Source organism: Daktulosphaira vitifoliae, unplaced genomic scaffold (genome assembly GCF_025091365.1).
Source record: "Daktulosphaira vitifoliae isolate Bord-2020 unplaced genomic scaffold, ASM2509136v1 Scaffold_2, whole genome shotgun sequence".
Classification (NCBI taxonomy): domain Eukaryota; kingdom Metazoa; phylum Arthropoda; class Insecta; order Hemiptera; family Phylloxeridae; genus Daktulosphaira; species Daktulosphaira vitifoliae.
Genome location: NW_026099573.1, coordinates 38,709,592 through 38,728,934, shown reverse-complemented (window position 1 = coordinate 38,728,934; position 19,343 = coordinate 38,709,592). Strand labels below are relative to the sequence as shown.

The window sequence follows — 19,343 nt, the reverse complement described above, 5'->3', positions numbered from 1 at the left end:
TACCATATTGAAAAATATACTATTTTTGTATGATAATTATGGGTTTTGTATTTTATTTTAATAGAAGTTGATGTTGCTTTTGCAATTATCCATCAATTTTTTAAAATTAAACACTATCTACAGATTTGCATCGAAGCGTTTCTTATGATAGTGATTTTAATCACTGTCAGATTAAATCTATACTGAACCCAACTATGCAATGTCTCCACTATGCCGCGACCCCACTGTGCTACCGTTTATTTTTTTTTTCTAAATTTAATAATTAATAATTTAACCTTGGTTTAGTGAAATATTTCAGGGGTGACAAGGACGCGATTGCTCCCAATGGCATTTATTAAATTTCCATAAATGATTTTCCATTCGGTAGTCACCTAAGAATTAAGCAATTAAAATACCTTTAGGAGATGTTGTAGTAACGCACTTTTAGTGAAAACTCGTAAAACATGTTATGCACGACAATTGCTATGTATGCAACTGTATGTAATTTAAAATAGTAAGCCAAGTATGATTTTTCGTTAAAATAAAAATTAGACAAATTTATTAGGGTTACGCTCAACGCCTCAGTTAAGAACTATGTTTACAGTGGTATCTCCATTTTTTCTGCATAAAACGCATTGATATTGGCGATGGTTATATTTAATACACATGCATATATTCGAATAACAAAGATTGACATGCTAACTGACACATAAGAGTTGAATAAAAACTTGTTGAAATCTATGCGCTTTTCTCAGTAACACCAGTACTTCTATTAATAAAAAGCCTAAACTTTCGTAAAAAAAAATATATATTCTCTAACTAGACTACAATATTTAATTTGTGATTGGATTTTATTAAACAATTATGGTTTGCGCGGATATTTCCAGTTCTCAAACGTACGACTCGATCCCAACGAAATGAAGTCGTCTTCGTGGATTTCGATTCATTTTTATTGCTATACAATCGAGATATTTTTTGTACACCCGAAAACTGTTAATTAAGCAAACCAACTCTGAGCGATTTGAATAATTTTGCACGTACTTCATACTTCACGGTCGACAGACCACGAGCAGGTTTTACGTGGGAAACGCAGAGCTTTGAACCCTTTGGTTTGCACGCATACACACAAATCACACGTTCCTTAGCGGTATATTGATACGCATCGGGTGTTATTATTATTGTTTTGGATGTACGTACGTTTTGTAATAATATAATACCGTAGTTTTGTCGACGATGGTAACGCATTGCGCACGATATGTGTATAATATTATTTATTACAGTGGCTGCCTGCCGTTGGATTCCGCGGTTTTTCTGTCGAGGGCTACGCCAGAGAGGAATGTGAGCGGTTTGCAAAAAAAACTCATTATAATTTTTAGGTACCTCTGCCGATTCAGGCGCACTTATCCAAACTGGACAAACAACAACACACAGTATATCTGTATGTATCATTTACACGTACGCAGACACCTGTTTGATTTTTTATTGGACTTTAAATCCTACTCGTTTAAGCCGACGCCAAATAAAAATGCCGAAAAAAAAAACTAAATTAGGTCCGTCCGGTTTTCCCCCCGACATTGCATTGGAAAATTACGACGATTCGCATCGTCGGTTAGATGACACGGTTTGGCTTAAATCACTATTTTGTTGGAGTACATATTGTATACTCCAACTTCCGAATGTAATTCTCCATTTTGTTTTAAAAATTATTTCTTTTTTTTTGCAAACATGTTTTTATCACATTATCGTAGTAGCTTCAGCACTCAGTAAAGATTTGGACCACTAGGTGGTACGGTGTCCTGGGGTCATGGTCGGTGCTCTGGTTTCCAGTTGTATTACACTTTAATAATCATATTATGTGACCGTTGCAACCCTTTAACGTCATGCATGATCAAGTCTTCTGCCAGCGTTTGTATGCTACTATGTGGTGTATACACAAATTATCTACAACGCTTTTATGTGCTACGGTATTATGTGTACGCATTATGAGTACACACAGAGTCTATTGTATCTCCCTATTGATTTTATTTCGTCTTCAGACATCACCGCACGTTTGACCGCTGTGTCTGTGTTTTGAAAATAGAATTGTACTCAGTTGTTTGTCGGTACAGGTATACCGGTGACCGCGTTCATGAAAGTAAAAATCCGTACTACCCCCCGAGGGCGTCTAACATTCGAAATACCATCAAGCGGTCAACGGCGACATACAATGACGATTTGTTTTTTATTCCAAAAGAAGAAAATCACCATAGGTTGCTAATTGCTGTTGTCAGACAGCATTTAATCGACAGTCGTAATCGATTGCATATCAATATGACGCGTTTAATTTTGAATTTGATACAGATTGGTAAAAACTAAACAGGTCAATGTCATAACCCTTCTCATATTAAACTGTTAAAGTTTTGCATCCTAATAATCATCTTCAATGAGGTATGTCTTACAACTTGTTTGTAATCTGTTATTTATATTCATATGATTGTCGACAATGAAATGGTATAATACTAATCTACCATGTGTGTAAAAAATTATGGAGTATCAATATTTTTGTTAGGAGCTATCATTCAAAGTGAATACGAATTTATTATTAATTTAATACTACTTTATTTACACGAAACATTACTAAACAAACTATTTCAAAAGAAACAGGTGAAACATTACAAATACAGACTAAAATTTCATAATCACATCCCTTTTGCGTTCATTTTTTAATAAAGTGACATATCAGAAAAGGTATTTAAATTAAAGAACAATTCTCAAATTTTATTTATACAACTAATAAAAATGTATGTATATAAATAGTAATTTAAAGCATTACTTCATAATACACGTCATAGTTGATAGTTAAATATTTTTTTCTGATAGTATGTTAAGATTGTTGGACTATCAGATAATGATTAAGATTCTCTTCTATTAACATTTTATCTAACTATAATATTTATTATTTGAAGGGGTGTACGTCATACTTTTGAAAAATCTACTAGTTTGTCCCGATCCTGATTTTATTAGAAAAACTACAATTGCAGCATTAATTGAAAATTATTTGAGTATTAAAAAAAATGTTTTTTCGACATCTATATTAGTTGAATACCTAAAAAGATACGTAATGTACTGATTTGAGGGTTAATTAAGTCATTAACGATTTACTTTTTCGATAACGAGAGCCGTTGCATGTCCACAAACCATGACATTCAAATATAATATCCATTAGACAGTGAAAATGCGTATGTCTTGAACTCATGGTCAAATATTAACGCACTAATATTAAATGTTATTTAAAACCACCTCATTTGTAGTTTATTATAATATCGCATTATCATCACAGAAGATAATGATTGACGTATTTTATCATTGATAACATAAGTACTGTTTTTGTCAAATTAATAAATACATTGCATTTTATAACTATGGGGATTTGTTTTTATAGCTGTTACAGTTGGTTTTTAGACAGACGTTTCCTCCGAGCTCAGTACAAATGAAATATATGAAAAGTTTAAGTATTGTTTACAGTGATTCTCTCCAAGGTCAAATTTCACTAAAATATTATTTCATGATATGAATAGATAAATTATAACAATACGCTATAAATTATTTAAATAATAATACCCACTTAATACTTCGGCCGGATGGAGTTCCGGATCTACTTAAAACTGTAAGATTTCAGGTTTGGTGTCGTATTCCTTTACATTACAATCAAGAATGCTTTATATTATACAATGATACTAGGAAGTGGCATAACTACTTTTCTTAAGATTCTTGAGGCTATATATCTAGCCTCCCTGAACGAAAACATAGCTAGGTCACCTAATCAAAATGAATGGTAAAATAACTGAATTAAAGCAAAACAAACAGAAGCATATCGATGACTATAAAACGAACGATGAAAACGCCATTTGTTTAAAAACTATTTTCAAAGTAATTTTTTTTTATTTATATAACGTTATTAAAAATGATAATCAAAAACGAAAAATAATTCATAAACAATAACAGTATTTATTATCATATGTATTAAGCAAAACGAAAACAAAAAACTTAAAACGTTTTCCATCCATGTAGGGTAAAGTAGACTAATTGTAAATCCATTTTTTAACACAAGTTTTTATTTCAACACATACATTTAAAACGATTGTAGCACATATAAAGATCAAAACTTTATCATCTAAAATAAAATCTGCTGAATGATTTAAAAGAAAAATTTAACTTAAAATTACCCCATTCGTTTTCATTTATTCCACCCGCCTTATTTTCACTATTCTTTTTTATTTTTATTGCTTCACTGATAGTTAACTGTTCATTGGCAAAAAAGTACTAAGTATCCACAACTTTATTCTTCAGATATGAGTAATTCGACAACTGGAAAACCGGTGTTGTTGAAAAAAATTCAATGAAAATCCGAGCTTTAATCTAGTTTTAAAATGAAGTATTTTCAATATTTTCTTTATAAGAGATAATACGTCATCTTAACACATGTCATTCGAACAGGTTATCACCTTTTGGTTATTAATCTTAAGTAATTATGAGCCTTAATTTAAAAAAACTTGTATTCATTTATTGAAATATTATTGTTATATAACCCTTTAGTATAACCTTCTAATTTTAAGTAGACATTTTTGTCTTATATTGTTTTATACAAACAATTGTTTTTGATATTTAATTTTACATTATATTGTATCAAAGCGTGTCCAAACTCATAATCGAGATTTCGAAAAATAATATCTAATGCTCTTAATAATTAGTTTAGTTAATGTTTATATTTAAAGAAATAATTTCTCATGCGGCAAACAGCAGCAATGCGTGTGAATAACGACTTTGTTGGTCGTTGTTACTTGTTAGTTTAATCACCTGGTTAATTTATGCCAAAATTAATTACTAGATACTTTTTCTCAACTAAAAATAATTCGGATTTATAATTAAGATCCAGTCATCAACGTCTTAGAACTTTCAAAGAAACATTTTAAAAACAATAAATGAGTAAAAAAATTTCACGAAAAAAAATTTAAAAGCATACAACACAAATTGCCCCACAAATTCTATATAAATATTTATAAACAGATAATAAATAAATAAATATAAAATAAAAATTACATTTAATTTTAGAATTTTCCATTGTGTATATTGAACTTTGTGTTTGGATAATAAAATTCAGAACCAATTGTCACGGTTGTAATAAAACATGTTTAAAAAAAACATCTGTTAAAGCATATGTAAATAGTTTAAAATGTCCCATAGGTATTATGGAACATTTTAAACTTTAAATCTAAATTTTGAAATTTTTGGTATTTTAATACACTGCGTGTATTAAATATAACAACTCTGACAATTATTGTTGAAAACGAACTTATTTTTAGAAAATCTATGCTTTACAATCAAGTTTGAAACTACTTTTGGGTAATTCGTTTTTTAAGAAAATAGTAATAACCTATAGGTTATCACTATACATTATTTCTTCATCGTTCCTACTATTCAATTCAATTAATGGATTTATTTTCTAAATTCTTAGAATCTTGTTCGCTGTTACATAGTTTTCCATTGCGCAATGTATTCACTAACATATTATACGGTTTGATAATTATCGATACTGATTGTTGTAAGAAAATAAAACATTTCATGATTGATTTTTCATTTTACACGAACATTTTCTGTTAATGATCCTAAAAATAAAACCTTACTTTGATTCTTTTATATAATTTTTTGTTACTTATTATAGTTTTGATGATTTTTATTGAAAAAAACCTAACGATCCTTCCACAATACCTCAATTAGTCTTTTCGGAATATACAGGAATAATGAATTACATGATTCGTATTCTTTAATCTGTTAAATAACAATGGCAAATGATCTTTTACAGTATTTTCATGTATGTAAGATTAATAGGAATAAATAATACATTAACCTTATTAATTTCGTACTAAGCACTTTATTTTATAGTGTGACTTTGACAAATATAGTTCCCATTAAAAAAACGTTTTCCAAAGTCTCCCGTTAAATTTTATTTCGTCACAAAACAGTTACTATTGTCGAAGGCATTAAAAATATATTGTACTACGTTTAAGTTCACAGTAAACTCTTCGTATTAAAGGTATTATTTTTTTCGTGTTATTCGACCGAAACCAAAGCCTTTGACGGTATGAAATACTTGTCTGATTGGAGTAGCATTGTTATGACAAACATAAACAAATTATTTCGTTGTTATAACATACCGCAGTCGTTCCAAAAAAACTTAGCGTTTTGTCACGACACAAATAATGATAATAACGATGAAAATAACAATTACAAAAATAGTCAGCCTACGGAAACAAATAAAAGGTCATTCCAGACTCGGACGTGTGTTTAAAACGGCAACCATACGCTGGGCTGTGGTATCTATTGACATTTTATTGTTTCGTAGAAAGTAAAAAGGGATTGCGCGGGTCTGGTCCGAGCGGTTGGACACGGTGTTTTATGTTGGCTCGTGTTACTGAGGTTGGTGAAAAAAAAACATAACGAAATAATACAAGTGAAATTTTGTGCGCCCACATCTGCCTCCTCCCCAGACTTGTCTAGACAACAGACCAACAAAATCGTTATGATTTACTCGGGGCAGGGGTTGATTTTTCTCTTTTACCGCAATCAACCGATACATTGTGTTGTCATGCATAGGTACGACATAAACGGGGTCATAACCTTCGACGGCCGCCGGTATTTCAATGAGATTAACCCTTTACCGTGGTCCATTCGAAACCGTTCACGTTGCGTTAGGTACCGAACACAGGTATAAATAACAAACACAAAAGACGCCGAGATGATTTCAAGGATATTGTTTTTTTGACCAGAGACCAAGACGACCATTCGACTCGGCCGGAAAGGACCAACCGAATCTATGCCGCTGCAGGTGTGTCAGCTGGACGACCACTACGCAAGCCATCGGGTTTATTGTTAGTTTAATAGTAATTAGTCGTCTGCTGTTTCGAAGGCATGGGAAATTCTTATAAGTAGTTAAAAAACTGCAATCCACTGTCGGGGGACAAAGCGCACAGATTTTTATCGTCCAAAAGGAAGCTGACCCTCGGCCGCAGCCTTGGCCGGATGAGGGAGGCGACCATCGCAAATGGGATTTTTCGACAAACGCCAGCCAACGTGCACAACATACGAGATGACCGATGATAAGTCTTACGATGATGACTATGTCCATCATCTGGTTATCTATAGTTGCCATCGTTATTGTTGTGATGTGTACTCGTGAATTGCCGCCGTCAAATCGTGGTTACTTAGGTTTTTTTATGACTCCATTAAACCATCGCATCAGTGTAATGTACCGCCGTAAAACCTAATTGAACATTATATTATACTAATAAGTCACAAACAAGACTATCGTCTTAAAAGTAAATATGCCGCACAAGATCTAAAATTTCCAAACTCTACGGTCGGCGGCGGGACCTTTGAAAGATTTTTACTTTGACCTTTATATAATAAACTATTCAATGTTAAAGAACGTCTTCAACTGGACCATCGTTTTACAATCGATACTGTTCTATGCATATTTTTACATATTTTTATAGCGGTCATCTTATCTGTTATTTTTTTACACCTTCATTGTTAGTACGACCGTTTTAGACTTCTCAAATATAATACGAACGAGTTACAACGTTTACCGAACGATCAGACGTTCTTGAAAAATTCTAAATAGACAAACGTTTGTATGTGTAATTTATTTAGACTCATCAATTTCTATTGCAAACGTAAACGATTTAATAATGTTGACCATTCTAATGACCACAATGATTAATTTCTACTAATTCCATTTTACCGTTTTGTAACATCTTGATTACACATTAAGAGGATGTATAATAGAGAGGTGTAATTAGAGTGTGTGTTTCTCGGTGTTGTCATCGAGTTGGTTTTATGTGATTTATCAGCTTATGAGAAAAAGCCACGAAATTTAGCTTTTATGAAAAATTTTAATAAAATCAAATTTCAATGACAAGACTTTTTAAGTATCGTTAGATATCTTTTCAATATTTGGTCAATTTAATCAATCACTTCCAAACCCGAAAATCTGGACAAAGCCATTAAATTGTTTATTGGTAAACTTTTCGTTTGTTGTTTCAAAGAAAATAAAAATTATAAATAGTTACTTTTTAAACGATGGATGCAAAGATAAATTTTTAGGTAATATTTCATGATACAATACTAAGCACTTTAATTTTATTAGGTATATATATTTTTAAATCTAACCCTTTACCAACCCACATAAAGAATTCAAAATATACTCTTGTACGAAAATTTAACCTCTCTAACATAAACATCAAAATTGTTCCGGAAACACTGCGTGCTTTAAACATATGTTAAATTAAATATTGTGTTACATACTCTACATTAAAAAATAGTAATTTGTCCCTATGACTTGTTTTTTTATGTAAAAAACCTGCAAGTTTAAATAAAAAATTATATTTTTGTTACCGTTTTTCGCATTTTCATAACTTTCTTTTTCAATTATTTATACTTCTATTTAAGGTCAAACATTATAGATATCTCGGAAAAAGATAATTACCATCATTTAAATTCTCCTTTTTACAAAAAAAAAAAGATAATGATAATAATAAATATTTAAGTGTAGTTATAAATATTTTTTGTAACCTTTAATGTTTTACATATTTTACAAGTATATTAAAAGGAAAGGGGAAGCCCTTTCCCAAAAAAAATATTCTATTTATTTATGGATTATGATAAATTACAATTTCAGTTGTAATTTACAACCCTGTTAAAATTCATAATTATCTATATGGCCATGATTCTGTTAGAGAGGCCAATAATAATAATTAAAATTAAATGATAATTTTTTAATAAATAATTGCAAATGGTCATAATTTGGACAATATTACAATTTTTGAATCTAGTAACTAGATACATTTATCAGATATGCTTCTTTCTATAAATTTCGTAGTATTACAGTATATTCAAATAATTTAAATCAAATGATTTAATACAAAATTTAAGTAAAATAAATCCGAACACAAGTTTCAGTTAGTGATTAGTATATTTCAGTTATACTAATGGGAAAACAGGAACATTACACAGGTGTTCTGATGTTTTTAATAACTTTTGATCCAGTAAATATTTTGCGTTACTTTTTAATAATTTTTTTTTGCTGTTTTGGATTACCTTAATAGTATATTTTTTATTATTTGAACCCAATATAAAAAATAGAAAAAAATTATATAACGTCTCCAATATGCTAGATTTTTTAAATTGCAATTTTAATTTTAATTATATTTAATTAATTGAATAATGTGTTGAGCTATCATTATTTTTTTTAATTATTAAAATTATGTGGTTCTATTTTCTTTAAAATATTTCATTTATGCAGTTAAAGTTCAACATTTGTAATTGCAAATTTCACACTAACAATAAACTAAAATACATTTGAACTTTTAAACATTTTAAGCTTAATATAAATTAGACTTGGATGGTTTGGTCATGTTATGAGAAGAAAAGAATCGGAAGCCGTTAGAACAGTTGTAGAAATGAATGTTGAAGGAAGAAGAGGTAGAGGAAGACCAAAAAAGAGACAGAGAGATGTTATTGATTGTGATATGAGGACAGCTGATGTGAGCGATCGTGTCAAGTGTAAGTTTAGGATAAGGGTGGTCGACTCCAAGTAGTTGGGATTAAGTTGAGGAAGAAGAAGAAGACACTTAATATTAATGCTTGTAAATTATAAAATGTTTTTTAAGTTTAATAAACTAGAACCTTATATAAAAATAAAAAAAAATGATGGTGTCACCGATTGTTAAAAATATTATGTGAATAAAATCTACATTGAGTATAAAGTTAAACTTATTTTAAAAAATTTGGCTAATTTCTCTCTTCTAGGTCTAGAAATACGGCTTTGAAAAATTGAATTAATCTACAAAACTATTTTAACTTAAAAAAAAATATTCAATAGTGAATAAATAAAAAATTAAATATAACTGAAAAATACAAAAAAAAAATTCTCAGTAATATTTTTTTATGAATATTGGAATATTTTAAGATTTACGGATTACCCTGTATTATTTTGACAGTGTCAGAATGATTTATGTAGCCGTGAAGGTTAATCAATAGTTTTAAATCAATATTTAATTTAAAGATGTTATTAATTTCCACAAAAAATAAACTTATTTTAGTCATTAAACATTTGTTATTTAATACAACCCACTATAAAAAGTATATTTTTTAAATTAAAGTTTTATCTAAAAAAATGAAGGTAGCTACATTTATTAATTTAATATTAATTGTTGCGACAAGTTTTATGTGCAGTAAAGTGTCTACGATGGCTAGTTCTTCGAGTTCGGTAAATATAACTTAAATATTAACATTAACATTAGTTTTCCATGACATTACTTTTTTTTTAAACTCATATTGACTAAACTCGTCAAATTTATATATTATATAAAGCTATATTAATGATATTGTATCAATTGCATACAAAATAAAAATAGTTACAGGAATATTTTTTTTTAATTATTTTAGATACATACACTTTTTGATTTATCAATTATTTGGTACTTTTTCAATTTGTCTCTTATACCTTGTAAGGATGTTTACTTCTATTTTTTTTAATGAATATGCACACATTTGTCATTTTACATAACAAACAGAATGTATTATGTAGAGTATATCAATCTAAATATTTTTTTAATTCTTGAATAATTCAAAAATGATTTCCATTGAAATCATTCATTATGATATAAAAGTAAAAAAATAGCGATTTTAACAATATTTTTAGTATTTCTCAAAAAAATTACAGTTGATAGCTAATATATAAGTTCCTGATCACATCAACTTATACAGAACTATTTTTTAAATCTTCATAAAATTTTCTATTTAATAATGGTAATTTTAAACTTGAAATTGAGGTAAAAAAAGTTATGGTAAAAAATTCGTAAAAATCCACTTTAAAAGATCAAAAAAATAGGTTAAACATGAAATTTTCGATATAAATTTTGTTTTACTATTAACCTATTAAAAATCAAAATCAATAATAGTTTGAAAAAAATAAAATTTAATGTGTAAATACTTGTTTTTACTAATTAGAAATTTATTAAAAAACTAGAGGGAATAGAAATAATACAAAAGAAGATTTGAAATTAGCTCGATAAATTGGTTTATAACTATTTGCTTATTTTCAGCTAATTTATCACTTTTTTCACAAATTTATCATAATATATATTGTGGCTATGAGTTTAATATTTTTAATATTTTTTAGTGTTTTTAAATTAATAATATTTTTAATATAGTTTTAATTTTACTTAATTTATCATAAATTGAAGAAACGGATGCGTTATTATTGATACGGACGTCTTTATTTAAGCCTGATAATATTACATATTTTTTTAAATCAAATAATTTTTTTTAATTTAATTTAATAATACTTCCAATTAAAACTATTAATAATGTTTTCCGTAGAATTCAAAGAAATCACATTGTATTGCTGATGGACCATTAAAGAAATTAATAATTTGCTTGCGTGATAGAAACTTAATTTATGTAGTGCAAGTATTCCGTGTTGGTATGGTATTATATATTATTTTAATTCTATTATTTGAATTTTTTTGCTTATTATATTTATATACAATTAAATAATTAAATTTATATGAAGTCAAGTCAATTAATCTAGATTCTATGCATAATTAAAAATTTAATGTTTTTACTATGTCGTGTTTTATTATTAAAATTGATTCGTAGCTGAGTAGGTACTAGTTTTAACCTGATATATGCGTTTTTTTTGTTGTTAGTAGTCAAAATTAATCGATTTTATACTACTAATGCTCAACGACACATTAAAAGATCATAAATCACTACTTGTTGAAGCTTTTACGGGCTTTGTAATAAGCGTCGAAACTCCAAATAGAATTCATATAATATTGTAATAAAAAAAATAACTGTCATCCTATGTAATCATAAAAACCAAAGTATTATGAAATTGCTTTAAACAACTTAATCAAAGTTGAACTTTTTTAAGTAAAAATTTAAGGTCAATTAAGATTTCAAGGCAGTTTCATAACATTTTTGCTTTTTATAATAGTTTTTTCATCAATCATTCACTAAAAATAATTCACTATAGATGAAATAATTTCCAGTAATAAAGGGAAATGTCCCAAAAAATTATTATTGTTTTATCACGGTTAATGTTAATATTTTTACTTTTCAATTTATATTGAATTAAACAAATTGTTACCCATACCAAAATGTTTGAATCTATTTCCTAATAAACAATTATCAAGAGAATATTGTTCTACAATATATGTATATCTAAAGTTATACATTATTTATTGTTATATAATGCACTATAATATTTTGAAATATAATATAATATATTATTTTTAGAATTTCGAATACAATAGATATTTTACAAATTAAAGCATAAATTGATTATTTTTGCATATTTTTCTAATTTTCTTTTTAAAAATTAAGTAGAATAATAAAAGGAGAATTTTAGCAAGGTCTTCAAGAGAATATAAACTTGAACTTTAGGTATCGAAAAACATAAATAATCTTTAAATTATCATGTAGTGAAAGTAATAATATTTATAGTTGTAGGGGCATTTTGAATTTAAATATACAAGTATTAATATTTTTTTAAAGATGATGATGACAATATGACTACTACAAATAAAGCATTCTATGAAGCTTTGGTAGCAGGAGAAGAAGAAGCCAACAAAAAATTATGGGCATTTCAGCGTGTAGAAATAATGCAAAAGATTCTTAATGAACAAATCTTAAATCGTTATAACGTAGAATTAGAAGGTTGTAAAAGGGCTATCAAGGATTGTGTTCGTGAATATGTATTTAAGCCTACAATCAATTAATCTATAGAATCCCTTAGTGATTTATTATGAAGCTTTTAAAATTACGACAGCATGTAGAATTTCTTTATTTTTAATATTTGAATAATTATATTTGTAACTGTGTAAATATTAATTATTAAATATGATATATATAATATTTTACTTCAATAAAATATAATATATTTTTATCTCAGATATAAATATATATAATCTAGATTTAAACTGAATTACTTAACATTGTTTTCATTTATATAGTATAAACTACAGATAATTTTAGAATTATATATTTTACTAGGTTTCTTCCCTGTGAATAGAGAATAAGAATAATTCCACGGGCCCTCTGACAGTCGTAAGAGGCAACTAAAATGAGATTGCATCAGGTCGACAGCCGGTGTAATATTTTTCAAAAAGTATGAGGTGTCCATATATTTTACTAGGTTTCGTCTAAAAGGGGCCCAGACCCGGTGCTCTGCGGGCCTCGCACGCCTAGGTCATGTTAAGCCATTAAGGCTATCCTGGCAGATAGCCACTGTGATCCGATAGGAATACTCGAATGTATTAATCCAGAAGCAATTTACCAGAAAAATATTTCCAATTGTAAATTAAATAATTATAATATGACTTCAAAGTAGTTAGTTGTCTTCATAATAACCTACTAATTATTATTCAGTAGCATAAATAGACGAAATAAAACTTAATAATCATTAAAAACAATCTTTAAATGGCTTATTATTAGTGAAAATTATTTTAACTAACATCAAATTTAAATAAAATTGAGATGCGAAAAGCAAAATCATATCTCATTAAGAATTCTGCACCTGAACTTAAAAAAAACAATTCCATTACTCAGTCAAAAATCAACAGATTTCAATATAATTTGTAGAATATTTTTGAAAGGTCTGGGCAAAAATTTCAGGTTTTAAATGGAAAAATACTAGCGGAAATGAGAACTTTTTATTAAATTTTTAAATGCTCACAATGTGTTAATTACGTCATCGAGCTGTTACATAAAAAAAAAAATTCTATAAATCGGACATGGTTAAGTTACTTTACCATCATTGGCTAATTTTTCAACTTTTTAATTTATTTAAAGATACTCAAACATTTTTATATTGTTGATAGAATTAAAATACTTGAAAACACTTGAATACATTGTAGTAATTGTTTAAATATAAACTGATGTATCAGTTTATTACTTTCATGTAATTTACTTAACTTATTGAACAATGAATTACTTAAAATATGACAATTATTAAGGAGAAAATGTATCATACCGTTTCGTTTATTAAGATACAATTCTCTCTTTGTTCGACTATTTTAAAAAAATCGAATTTTTTCTTTATTTTCATCTGTATAAACTTGAAAACTCTATTTACATGTGATCACGAATTTTATTATCATTAACGGATGTCTTATATAGATAAAAACAACTATTTTTCAAATGAGAACCTTAACATTTTTTTAAATATTCATAATCGTTTGTTAAAAAACAATTTCTTCGTTTCATCCATCGTTAAGTGTGGTAGATGCGATAATCTAAAACAGATAACTATTTCCCACATAGCATTTGCAAAATATTCATGTTTTTACAATATTTTAGCAAAGTTTTTTGGAAAACATTATATTACAAATATTCACATTATTTAAAATATGTTTAATCTCCAAATAATTCAAAGGAAATATAGTTCAAGTTTCATTATTTTGTGGCAAATGAATTTGAACTCAGTTTTGGGTATCAATTTTTTTTTTTTTTACAGTTGTTTAATTTATTTTTATTTATTAATGGCTTAACATTTTTGACAAAAATTAAAATAAAAAAATGGTTATAGATCAAGTTGTAGCTACATATATTAGACCCCCTCTACCAAATCATTTTTAATGATTACCATCATAAAACTATACTGGTTCATATAAAACCAATAAAACTAAAAAAAATATTAGTTAATTAGCTAACCTAGTGTTTGATGGAAGATTTTTTTTAAATATTAAAATAGCGCCATCTGATAATTTATTAGCAGATTGTTAAGGAAGATAGCACTATTATATTATTTATAAGAATTTAATACCTTAAAAAAAAAAATACTTCCATCATGCAATAGTTTTTTATATTTTAAACAAGCTGTATAAATTTCATTCAAATCCGTCGAGTAGTTTTTGTTAAAGTGATCGCAGATTACTGAGGATGGTCTAACCAATGTAGCCATAACTTGGTCTATAATAATTTTTTTTTTTTTAATTTTTATATTTTTTATATTTAAATAAACTTAAAACATAATATAACAATTTTGTTTTATTTATTATATGAAATAAATTTAATTACTGTCAAAAAAAAAGTATACTTAAAATACTCTTTTTATCTCTCTGACTGAAATTCTCTCTGAATTTTTTTAGAAAATGTCTTAAGTAATTAAATAATATGTAAATAATGTATGTAAATAATACATATAACGAAAAATTATCGTAACATGTTGTCAAGTATATGACAGTTAAAATCATGCTTAGCTCACACCTCACATTTATGACTTTTTACCTGGTAACCGGTTCATAAGTACTAATATTTTCCACGTTTTACAGTGTACCAGTCAAATGATAATACGACAAATCTCAAATTTTTATTAAAAATGGTTTTTTCCCATAAGCAAATTTATAGCTGTCGAGAATTAAAAGTTTATTAAAGACCTAATTGTGATAAATGAAAAATAATATCAAATTTTTTCTTTTTTCAATTTTTTTTGTCTTTCGAAAACCCTGACATTTTAATTCTACATCAAATTTATGTTAATTCAATATATTTTAAGATTAAAAAGAAAACTCTTCAAAATCTCGATTTAAAGATGTTATTTTACCTTAAAGACAAAACTCAATCAATTTTTGGTAAAAATGGGCGATTAAAAAGTTTTTTGATTGAAATATCTACATTATTATAAAGTAAATTAAATTAAAACTTTTTTAAGGTACTGTATGATTAAAAGTTCATTACAAATGTGTATCTCTAAGTACACGTGTATTTATGTGTTTTATGATGATGATTTTAGTCCATATATTTTATTTTAAATAACCATCATCTACACTAAACCACATACCGACTGTAAATAATTTTATTTTAAATTGAAAAAGAACATTTTTTAAATATTTAATTGTTGGGTACCATAATCGAGCCATAAACCCAATCACGTACCATTAGTTGTTATGGGTTCTTTAAAAACTAAATTTCTAGAACTTATGGCCATTTAATCCAAAAATTATATAGGTGTTTGTTTACTGGTATTCATAATTAATGAAATAATTTATAGAACATTAATTTTAATTTATTTTATAAAAAATTTTAATTGATTAAGAGTAATTTAAAATAGTAGTTCAATAAAATTTAGGAAACCATGAAAATTCCTAAATTTTAAAGAAGCCATATAAATGCACAAATTTAAGAAGCCATATAAATGCACAAATTTAAGAAGCCATATAAATGCACGAATTTAAGAAGCCATATAAATGCACAAATTTAAGAAGCCATATAAATGCACAAATTTAAGAAGCCATATAAATGCACGAATTTAAGAAGCCATATAAATGCACAAAATTTAAAAAGCCATAAAAATGCACGAAATTTAAGAAGCCATAGAAGTGTACTAAGTTTTAGAAGCCATAAAATAAACAAAATTTAAAAAGCCATAAAAATGCACGAAATTTAAGAAGCCATAGAAGTGTACTAAGTTTTAGAAGCCTTAGATATGCACAGAATTTAATAAACCATAGATATAATATATGTGTTTTACATTTCATAATATTGTGAGACGTTTAAGTCACAAAATTATTAATGAATGATTAGTAATAAGGCCCTAAGTAAAGGGGTAGGGCGTACCCCCCGGCTCAATGGAAAATTTTACTAGCCTACCATAATTACGGACATACATTTTTTGTTGTACATCACTTTTTTCATGGTAGTGAAATTTTTTATTTATAATAGGTCTTATAATAGGTTTTAATAGGTCATAATCCAGCTCTGGGATTAATATGTAGTCTTAACATAAAATTAAGGCATATAAATTTAAATTTTAGTATCGTAGTGTAGCGCTAGTGGACACTAAAATGCTGCCAAGTTTTGGAATTAAGCTTCGCCTGCCGCTGTTAGTCATCGGATGATTACCACACGTCAATATAATAATTTGCATTGCCCAAAATTGGAATATTTTTCATGTCGCAAAATATTTAACCAACGAAACAAAAATAACCCATTAAATTTATATGGCATTTTTGGTTACCCGAAACGTGCCATTTGATATCCCTAAATATTCTTAGTAAGGAAATTTAACACATTACATAAACCATGGATATTTTATAATGTTTTTTACATGATAACAATGTGTTTAAAAAACAGGAATAAATAATAACACCGTTCTAGACCCGTATGTTTTGTACAGCAGCAGTCTTTAAACTACTTTTTGTGTATAGTCGTTTTTGAGAAAATGTTGAATTGATATGGTCGAAATAGAAAAACTTTCGTGTGAATGCGTTTGTAGATCGTTACGGTGTTACGTGTACACGTGCTGACCGCTATGAATGTTTCAGTCAAGTGTAATAATTGAAAAGCATAATATGGTAATGTCAGATAAAGTCACAAAACGGTTGGTAGTAATTAGTTTTTTTGTAGAAGAATGTCGTATGTCGACCAGAGAATGTCATCTATCAGTAGTATTATTGTTATTAGTCGACTGGTTCTTGTTTTGTTTTTTTATTACATGCTCGGTGACTTGGACTTGAATGCAAAGCCCATTTGTGTGTCACTAGCCGGCTGTGCGACTGCGGACTCAAGTCCGGTGGGAGAGTCCCTACAAAAAAATAAACACATTACGTTATTGAAAAGGTATACATGAGGCAGTGTCGTTGGTATGCGTTTGCTGTTCTTGGCCGTGTGCAGGACAAGAGGAGTGCCGTGTGATTTAACCCAGTAACATGCAGACCTGTAGCGACGGCAACGGTGGTCAGGTCTTGCGGGTCTTGTGCACCACGTTAAAAATAACTATGTACGTGTACGCCAGCAACAATAAACAATCAAGAAAAAAAGTCGTACTATATGCAATACAAAATACTATTATTCTATGCGAGATTGTATTATGAGTACATATTGTGTATGTATTACCGCGTATTCTTCGTGTAATACCAACAACAACGTTGTGTTATTATGTTACAGACAGTAGGTGACAAAAGGATGCACAGAACACAATACTATTTTATTTCACTAATCAACTCAGTTTTCAATTAACCGGCAACCAGACTTATGCGCGCACATCTATAATGTAATCAATGCATGATGTTCGTTTTTATTGTACTGGAAAAATAACAAACTGATTAGATTTGCAACCCTTACCACAGTCGCATTATGTTAACGTATAGATGCTGTGAAACTATTATGTAATGTATTTCCTTTTTCGCACAGGTAACGGTTTGTACTGCATAGCTCGAAGAGTTGACAGGTTTCTACTCTAAAGCGAACACGTGAGTTGTTATTAATTAAATTATTTAATTAGTAACAACTCACGTGTTATTATTACCTCAATTGAAGTATTTCTTTTCCTGAAACAAAAGTAATTCAACTTACTGGGACATAACATAGTGCTTTACGTTTATTATAACGTATCGTACCGTTTAATGAGCAGTCGTACAGTGTTTTATTTGTTTACAGTAGGTTCTTTTTTAATCTGAGTTTAGCTCAAGGTAAAATTGAAAATTAAAACACAATTGTTGTGTCATGTTAATTTGGACTCTATTTTTCCTGTTAACCGAATGAAGTAAAATCCTTATCGTTGTTTGTTAAGTAAGGGAACTTCTCTTCTGGAGATGTGATCAATGTAAACAATTATTTTTCATGTTATTGGGCAAGTCTGCGCTAAATCGTGAGACGCAAAATTGTCGTCTTGCAAGTCTAGCCAAGTCACGAACGGAGTATAATATATTTTTATTGCCTTTGAACAATGTCTGTCGTAGTTGTGACGTGAGTCAGGTCGTTTCAGCAGCAGTGATCATAGAAATAATCTCTATGTGGTTTATAAAGTTGTGTTAAAAAACACCTAACATAAAAAGACGTAACTACATAGCCGTCGCTAATTTCCGCCAATTTCCTTTTTCACCAGAGTAATATTAGGATGTAGAGAAACAGCATCAATGAGTTTAAAAAGAAATCTCATTCATAATTTTGTAATGGTTTTTTTTAATTTATATAATATTTTCAGTTTATTAATCAATAGGTAAATTAGCTTTGATGTAAAACCGAGAAGGTATTTTACTATGATGTATTTTTTTGTGTGTGTCTTTCATAAAAATACTTAGTTTTAATTAGATCGATTTTGATGATATATACGTCAAAAGTACCCAATTGTAACCTAGCTAAACCTGTCAACGGCCAAAATTAAAGATAAAACACTCAATTTCAGAAAATTATCTCAAAATTAGACAGTTTTTGAAAATGGGAAAAATCAGGATTTTTTCTGCGTTTTAATATAGCAATAAGTTTTTATAAAAAGCAGGATTTTTGTAAAGTATGAATTAAACATACTAAGGGCAATA

At 28.2% G+C, this 19,343-nt stretch overlaps 2 protein-coding genes across 4 annotated transcripts in view; one reads left to right on the top strand and one right to left on the bottom strand.

Annotated features, from left to right (window-relative positions):
• Window positions 1–11,502, bottom strand: part of LOC126900087 (uncharacterized) — a 20,310-nt gene extending 8,808 nt beyond the window's left edge. For all 3 annotated transcript variants that reach the window (XM_050675541.1, XM_050675542.1, XM_050675544.1), the window contains exon 1: window positions 11,371–11,502. In XM_050675541.1, the coding sequence (XP_050531498.1) occupies window positions 11,371–11,437 (67 nt within the window). In that variant the 5' untranslated portion in view covers window positions 11,438–11,502. The remainder of the gene's footprint in view (window positions 1–11,370) is intronic.
• LOC126900089 (uncharacterized) lies at window positions 10,126–13,009 on the top strand. Its single transcript, XM_050675547.1, has 3 exons — window positions 10,126–10,285; window positions 11,401–11,503; window positions 12,580–13,009. The coding sequence occupies exons 1-3, from the start codon at window positions 10,193–10,195 to the stop codon at window positions 12,801–12,803; spliced, it is 420 nt and encodes a 139-aa protein (XP_050531504.1). The 5' UTR covers window positions 10,126–10,192; the 3' UTR covers window positions 12,804–13,009.
• Window positions 13,010–19,343: the final 6,334 nt, after the last annotated feature.

Excerpts from the sequence above, each read along its gene's own strand:
- LOC126900089 (XM_050675547.1), top strand. The coding sequence starts at position 10,193 with ATGAAGGTAGCTACATTTATTAATTTAATATTAATTGTTGCGACAAGT. Across the intron at positions 10,286-11,400 it reads TGGCTAGTTCTTCGAGTTCG|AATTCAAAGAAATCACATTG; the intron begins GTAAATATAACT and ends TGTTTTCCGTAG. Across the intron at positions 11,504-12,579 it reads AGTGCAAGTATTCCGTGTTG|ATGATGATGACAATATGACT; the intron begins GTATGGTATTAT and ends ATTTTTTTAAAG.